Genomic DNA, 7645 nt, shown 5'->3' with positions numbered 1-7645 from the left:
GTTCCTGGGACACAGTGAGCCTCAGACAGCCCTGAGAACAGACTACTGGGGATGGAAGGGGAGGTCTCTGCTTGTACGCTGGAAGAGCAGAGACCATGCTGCAGGGCACTGTTCACCTGCTACCATGTCCCCAGGCTCTGAGCATGATGTGAGCTTGGAAAGCCTCATGTTGCTTCTTTCAAGAAAAAAGTCCAGCTCCACAGGCACTGATGTTAGCACACATGGACAAGCAGCCAACGCTTCAGGGTCATCAGGTGGTTTCCTTTTGATCTGTTTTTGTTTTACTGAGACATCAGAGAAATGGATGGGAAATTGACAGAAGAGCCTTTAACATCTAGAAAGTACATCCAAATGTAGTTTGTGCCTAGGCCGGTTATTTTACAATTTAAAAATTGTTACAGAGCAAGACCCAGAGCAGGGTGAGATTTTGTCCCACTTCCCCATCTGTGTGTGTCACTGTGAGGACCGCTGCTGTGCCCAATGGCACAATAATAGTCAGCCTCATCCTCAGACTGGAGGCCAGAGATGCGTAAAATCCCTGTGTTGGCCGAAGCATCTTTGGATCCAGAGAAGCGGCTGGGGACTCCAGAGCCCTGGCCCTTATCTGAGTCTGATTTGTACCACAGAAGATACCGGGGAGGACTCCCTGGCTTCTGCTGGTACCAGTATATGTAGTAGCCAGCAACATTGATGCCACCGCTGAAGGTGCATGTGAGACTGGCTGATGCTCCAGGAGATGCTGAGAGGGAGGCCGGCTGAGTCAGCACAGGCTGGGAGAGGGAACCTGCAAACACAGACATTCATGGGTGCTAAGGCAGAAACCAGGGTCAAGTTGATCAGGGATCTTTGCCAGAAGAGTCACAATCAGGCTGGGTGCTGGCCCTTGTCTCTGAGGTCTTTTCGTACCTGTGCAGTGAGAGAGGAGCAGGAGGAGGAGAGGAGTCCAGGCCATGGTGGACACAGCCTCTTTCCCCGCAGTGGGACTGGGCTGCCCCAGGCCTCCTTTTCTTCCCACCCTCTGCAGAGGAGGGGCTGCTCATGCAAATGTGTTTCCACCCAGGGACTGCCCAGCCCCTCCCTGAGCCCTGGGGATGCAGCTCAGCTCACTCTGCAGACTGAGCAGGAGGAAGGTTTGCTTTTCGTTTTGCAAGGCCCTGGGAGGAAGCACCTGTTGAGACCATACACAGGACCCTGCTCAGGGAACTCTGCCAGGCCAGAGGGGACACAGCCGCCAAGTGCCCATCAGGGCCCAGCTCCCAGGCCTGGATTTCTTTGATTGAATGGTCCTTACTGAGCAGCCGTGTAGGAACCACAGGGCAGCCACACAACATCCGATGTTGGTACCAGGACACTCACTTTCCCATGGCTCAGAGACCTCAGAACCCCGCTGGTCTCTGCAGCTCTCTAGTCACTGTCTGTATTCACATACGCATGGTCTGATTCCTAGATATTGCTTCTCTCATCCTATTCATTATTACTGTGATTTCTCACTCCCAGAAGCAGTCTTGGTCTGTGGGATGTGTAGACCTGTACATATACAACTTTTAAAGGTGTCAGCACCCCAAAAGAGCATTTTAGGAAAATCTATTTACCCACATGTGCCATCAGAGTGGGCATCATGGAAAATGGGTTAGCTATGGAGTCAGGTGGAAGGGCAGCTAGGGGCTGTTCAAAAAGACAGTGAATAATGAAAATTTTGCAGGAAAAATAAAGGACCCAAAATATGTTAAAGGCAGTAATTCAGCAAAAGTTTTCTTTACAACTGTTTCATACATAATAGGTGATCAATAAACAATAAGGAAAAACAGAGATCTTTATTAGTGCATGTGCCTGAGACAGACTCAGCTGGATTCTGTCCCTGCTTGCCCTGGCCTATCATGACTCTGTTCCCAGGGCAGCCTGTTCCAGAAATCAAGGACTTTCTGATTCTTCTGAGGCAGTCTGACAATGCTGTGGCTAAGGGCTCTCTCTGAAGTCTGGCCCTGAGAAAACAAAGCAGCATTCTCTAGATCACTGTCCCTAATCTGAGCCCTGGACCCTGGTTAGCAGCAGCAGCAGCAAACACGCACACAAATGGTAAACAGCCCAGCTGTCCTGGTTGCATGTGGTGCTGCAGGTTATCCTCCTAGGAGACCTGACATGTTCCTGTCTCACTCCCACAGACCGCAGCACAAACAGTGCCTCCAGGGGGCTGTCTGAAGCCAACAGTTGAGATCAGTGTTGTCCTCAGCCTGAAGCTCAGAGATGCTTGGGAAGGCCTCCTTGCCAAACTGGTAGCCCGAGCATCCATCTTGGATCCCTGCAGGCAGATATGTGCTTCTATAAACCAGAGGTTTGGAGGCCCTTTCTTGTCATTGTTGGTACCAGGACACAATTCCAAGAACCTTTTTGCTACTGCTTCCAGGAGATGGTGACTGGTTTCATCACAGACAGACTGTGCAGGCTACCAAGTGAGCCCTGACTGCCCAGGGCCCTGAGAGTCAGGAGAGAGACATAGGATGTGGGAGGTGGTTCCATGAGCCAGGGGAGCAAGGCAGAGCCCTGGTCCTCCCAGTGCCAGTCCCTGCCTTCTGTCCCTAGCCACCTGTGCAGAGACTGAGGAGGGAGAGGAGGAGGGGTCTACTTCATGGTAGAGATGTCTCTAGAGCTCTGCTTCCTGAGCCACACAGATTAGGCAGAACAGCCCTTCTTCTGTGGCATCTTTTAGAGGAAAGGACTGAATGCAAATCTATGCTGATCTCTGGCTGTACTCCTCAGTACAGGATGCTGAGTCTGGTTGTCCTCCTTGAGGAGAGGTGAGTGGGAGGTAGGAGAGCATGGTCAGTGACTCTCAAGGCACCCTGGGAGGACACAGCTGCTGCAGGACCCCAGGACCACTAACCATCAACAGGCAGCAGGTGTCTGGTGTCCCAGCTGAGTCTAGCCGTGAACTCACTTCCCAGGTTGCACAGAAACCCAAGGGTCTCTCTTCCTATTTAATTCCTCGCTAGATCAGCACATAAGACAGAGTGGTGGGCGTTGGGGAGAATTGATTAGCATATTTGTGTGGTTCACTGGATTCATTGGAAATACCGAGAAGCCCAGGAAGGAGAAGGAGGAGGAACCGGCTGAGGTGAAGAAAGAGAATCAGCCAAAACTTCAGGCTTCTTCAAAACTAAGAGTATCAGAGAAGTTCAGAAAGAGAACATAAATATGAGTGTCAACTGTCAAGGACAGATCTAGAAAAATGCAATGAGTTTTCTGTTATAAAACCCTTGATAATTAGCTCAGGAAGTCAGAGGGGAGAAGTGGTGGTAGGAACAGGAGAGAGACCCAAGAAGGGAATTCAGGAATCAGAGATGTGGAAGGGGGAGCGTAAGGATGGGTCACACTATAGAAAAGAACGGAAGAGAAGCCAGTAAGAATGTTGGACGGGAGCCAGAGGGGAGATCAGCTTTGTTGTTTGTTTGCTTTTGTTTTTGTTTGTAAAGAAAGGGGAGCCTCTCCCAGCTTTGCCGCTGTCCTCCCTGGTCATCTCCCTCCATGGAGTGTGGGGTGCTTCTATCATCCAACCTCATTAATCCCCCATGTCAGAGATTTTCCTTAAGCTCTTGTCTGCCAAGGGTTCTCTTTGTTTTATACTGTTCTTACGGACTTATTTTTATTATTATTACTAGAGACAAGATCTCAGTCTGCCACCCAGGCTGGAGTGCAGTGTCATGATCATGGCTCACTGCAGCTTTTAACTCCTGGGCTAAAGCTCTTCTCCTGCCTCAGCCTCCTTCGTATGTAGGACTACAAGCCTGTAGCACAATTCCCAGCTAATTCCTTTTTTATATTAAAAAAATACAACCATAGAGAAAAGATCTTGCTCTGTTGACCTTGGCTGGTCTCAAACTCCTGGCCTCAAGTAATCTTCCTGCCTCAGCCTCCCAAAGTGCTAGGATTACACACGTGAGCCTCTGCTCCTGGCTGGACTTGTTACTATTGAAACATATATGTGGATTTTCTGTGGCAGGCACATTTTGGAAATGCAGAGACTCCATCAACAATTCATACTCATTCAATCAGAAACTGTATTTTGTAAGATCCCCGGATAATTTGTATGCACAATAAAATTTGAGATGTACTGTTCCAACACATGCATGAAGACATTGAAATAGTTTTGCATATAAATTGTTCCTTGTAACCGAATCTATTATGCTCCAGCAAACATGAGCTGGAAACCGTTGTTTCTCTAGGTTGTGTGTTGTGAAGTCAGGCATAGTGTACTCTAGGCTTTGCATTGAAAATTGCAGGCATTTTCCCTAACTGCACTAAATCTACAGAAATAACCAGGCATGTTTTAATAATAACACAATATCACATCTTTGTCTGAAAATCTAACAATTGGAATTACCTATATAACTGTATTTTTTTCATTGGTACTCAAATCAAAATAAAATTAACAAACCTGCACATTGTGCACATGTACCCTGGAACTTAAAGTATAATAAAAAATTTTTAATAATTACAAATGATTCAAATATTTTATCCTTTTGAAGAATGGAACATTACTCACATTAAGCTTAAAAGATGTGTAAAATCAGAAAAAAAAAAAAAAAAGCACAAGGTTTGATCACCTCTGTGGAAATATCGAGAACAATAATGAAAGAATGCTTCCAAATGAAGTAATGTACTTATGTTGATTGTTTGCGATGAGATAGCTTTGCAGTGAACTTGGCAGTTTTTAATATTCTTATTTTATATAATAGGCATGTATTTCTTTGAAAGTAACGCAATAAAACAAACTTGAGTAATATACAAAAAGAATAGTTTCTTGTCTTTGCTCTTAGCTCAGAAAGCCCATACTTTGAAGAAGCTTCTTTCTGGAGAAAATATATTTAGGCTCAACCTTTAGATCTGATCTAGCTGTTAGTGTTCCTTTTGGAATAGAAAACAATTAACTCTTTTTTTTTTTTTTTTTTTTCTGGATCCAGTAACTCCCATATCATTCTCACATTTCCTGCACTTCAGGGCTGAAGCAGAAATAGGAATCAATTCATACCTTTCCCTTCCCCTATGACTGGTCCACATGTAAGCTGCTTTGAGAGCTGGTATGTCTGATCATGTGATCTCCACATCACAAGGGCCTAGGGAGGTTTATGTCTTGGTTCCTCTTATGAGTCTGTCACTGTGCTGAGCACCACTATAGTACAGCGAGCAGTAATACTCAGCCTCGTCCTCGGGCTGTGCACCGGACAGTGTCAGGGCAGCTTTGCCCCCAGCGAGGGAGCCTGAGAACCGGGCAGGGGTCCAGGAGTATTTGCTGTTTGTATTGTAAATCAGTGTCCTGGGGGCTTGTCCAGGTTTCTGCTGGAACCAGTTTGGATAGTTACCACTGGTGACTGCTCCAGTGCTGGAAGCACAGGTGAGAGTGACTGTCCCTCCTGGGGACACAGTCATTGAGGGCTCCTGAGTCACTACAGCCTGAGAATTGGACCCTGAAACAGAAAAACAGACACATGTTAGAAATTAGAATGGGAGAAAAAGGGATCCCTCCAAAGGCTGGTATTTGAAATCTCTCTTAACCTGGGCAGCAAGTGAGGAGGAACTGGAGGAGGAGCAGAGTCCAGGCCATGGTGCTGGTATTGGAAGGGATCCCTGGCTCCAGAGCTGGGGCTGGATTCTGATGGCTCTTTATCTCCTATTGAGCTCTCTGCTTGGACGGGGTGTGTTGTGTGCTGCTGTATGCAAATCTTTACTGCCTTTATCACCACCTAGGTCCACAGCCCTGAGAGCAGCTACCCTATAAGGGGCCAGCCCAGGGTGGCTGTGTGCTGTGGATTTGCCCTGTGGGAGGAAGCAGCTGCTCTCACATTTACATGAGTCAGTGAGCAACTGTGCAGGGTTCATTCAGTTTGACTCTCTTGAGCCTCCTACAATCCAAAAGACCCCGACCGCCCCCTGGTGGCTTTCCTGGACTGAGAATGCATTGTCTTTCCCTTGTGTAACAAATAACTATTGATTTATCTTTGGACATCGCCACATTATTTTCCAGGTCAATTCACACCCATTACTTGTCTATTCTTTGCTCATTCCTATTTGTTCTACTTTCTCGTGCTGTTGCTGAAATCCTGCCCCTGTGACTGGTTCGATTTTAGTGCTACGTGGTGTTGTTATCTGAATGGTTTGAATGACTAAACAATTGTTTTAATGACATAACTGACTTTTTGAAACTATTCGTGTTGAGCATTATATTAAATGAACAGCTGGTTTAAGTGAGAATATTTTAAATAATTTACTTTAGAGAATTTTTAAAAAGAAAATGACCAAAGATGGAAGGTTGGAGTTTCATTGTCAATTCAGTGGAAACTCAAGTGAGTCATGAGGATGATCATCAAGGTCTACATAACAACCCCACTCTCACCCACTCCATCACTCAAAAGTCCTCTGGACACCAAGCCTGGGTGAGCTTTGCTGGCCGGCAATGCTTCCTACATAGAATCACACATTGTTGCCAGCAGAATGCAACATTGCCTGTTACTCCACTGGGAGAGGAAAACTGGATGCTTGTGCTTGGAATTCTCCTGAACTCTGCCCATGTGCCTCTTCCCTTGAGTTATTTTAATCTGTATTATTTTGCTGTAGAAACATTATATTAATGAATGTCACAGTTTTCAGTGAGTTATTTGAGTCCTTCCAGGGAATCATAAGAAGCGAAGGGCTGTTGGGAGCCCTTCTCTTACGATCAGCTTCAGAATTGAGAGTGCTCTTGGGAATCTTCAGACCTCTCAGGTTCCAATCTCACATTATTCTTTTTTTAACTTCAAAACAAGGTTTATTTGGGAAGAGTTTCTCATTTTGTCAAAGCTGCAAGCAAGCTTCTTTCACAATTACACTTCTAGAGCTCTAGTAGTTTCAGAGATGTCAGTGTTCAAAGGTATGTTTTAAAATCAATAACAAAACCAAACCCACACCAAAAGGCAATCACTTTTTGATTGGTTTGGAAGGGACAGCCACTGATTTCAGGTGTTCTCAGAAACAGGCTCACCACTTCCTTGGAAAACGTATAGCAGGGAATCAGTGCCCACAGAAGGAAATGTCTTTAAATATGTTAGTTATTTGGACAAGACAATTCACTCCTTAGAAAATGAAGTAAGATTAAAAAGTCCCAGGTGGCAAAGTATGCAGCACGTCACCAGTTTTACAGAGTGATTACGAGGTCTTGGATTCAGTAGCTGTTAGCTTATGGCACACAAAATAAGAGCAGTCACTGGAAGTGGAAGGAGAATGATGATGAGCAGGGCATCTCTCCTAGTCTCATTCAGCCTTTTAACTTGCTAAATGGATACACTATGTTCTGTAGCATCTTTGAGAAAACGTCTGAGACAGTTCAAAAAGAACAGCAACAGAAGCCATTCAGTATCATTCCCCAGAAAGTCCATATTTGAAAGGAAGGAGGGACCTATTCAGGGTTCCCATGGAGGACTGTGCCTCCCATCCACTTCTGTCTCCAGGAGATACAAGACGTCAGCAGGAGTGTGCTCTACCACAGCATCCCAGCCCATGTCACTCATAGAGGAGTAAGTGAGATCCTTTGGAAGACACTTGCAGCACAGTCCAAAGTTAATGCAAACCATGCAGCTGTTTTCCTGGGAGATGGCTGGAAATCAATCACCCTCAA

General features: G+C 45.8%; 2 gene segments (V, D, J or C); both read right to left on the bottom strand.

The window, feature by feature from the left end:
• Window positions 1-457: 457 nt before the first annotated feature.
• Window positions 458-952, bottom strand: LOC112617974 (the record flags this gene model as incomplete). The annotated part of the segment is given in 2 exon segments: window positions 458-784; window positions 907-952. Coding segments are annotated over 2 exon segments (373 nt in total), but the record flags the coding sequence as incomplete, so codon positions are not given.
• Window positions 953-5121: 4169 nt separating this feature from the next.
• LOC112617975 lies at window positions 5122-5625 on the bottom strand. The segment is given in 2 exon segments: window positions 5122-5462; window positions 5551-5625. Coding segments are annotated over 2 exon segments (390 nt in total).
• Between the last annotated feature and the right edge of the window lie 2020 nt (window positions 5626-7645).

The sequence above is a fragment of the Theropithecus gelada genome, unplaced genomic scaffold (assembly GCF_003255815.1).
Source record: "Theropithecus gelada isolate Dixy unplaced genomic scaffold, Tgel_1.0 HiC_scaffold_719, whole genome shotgun sequence".
Lineage (NCBI taxonomy): Eukaryota > Metazoa > Chordata > Mammalia > Primates > Cercopithecidae > Theropithecus > Theropithecus gelada.
Note: the sequence above shows the minus strand (reverse complement) of the source record. Positions and strands in the feature narration are given on the sequence as shown.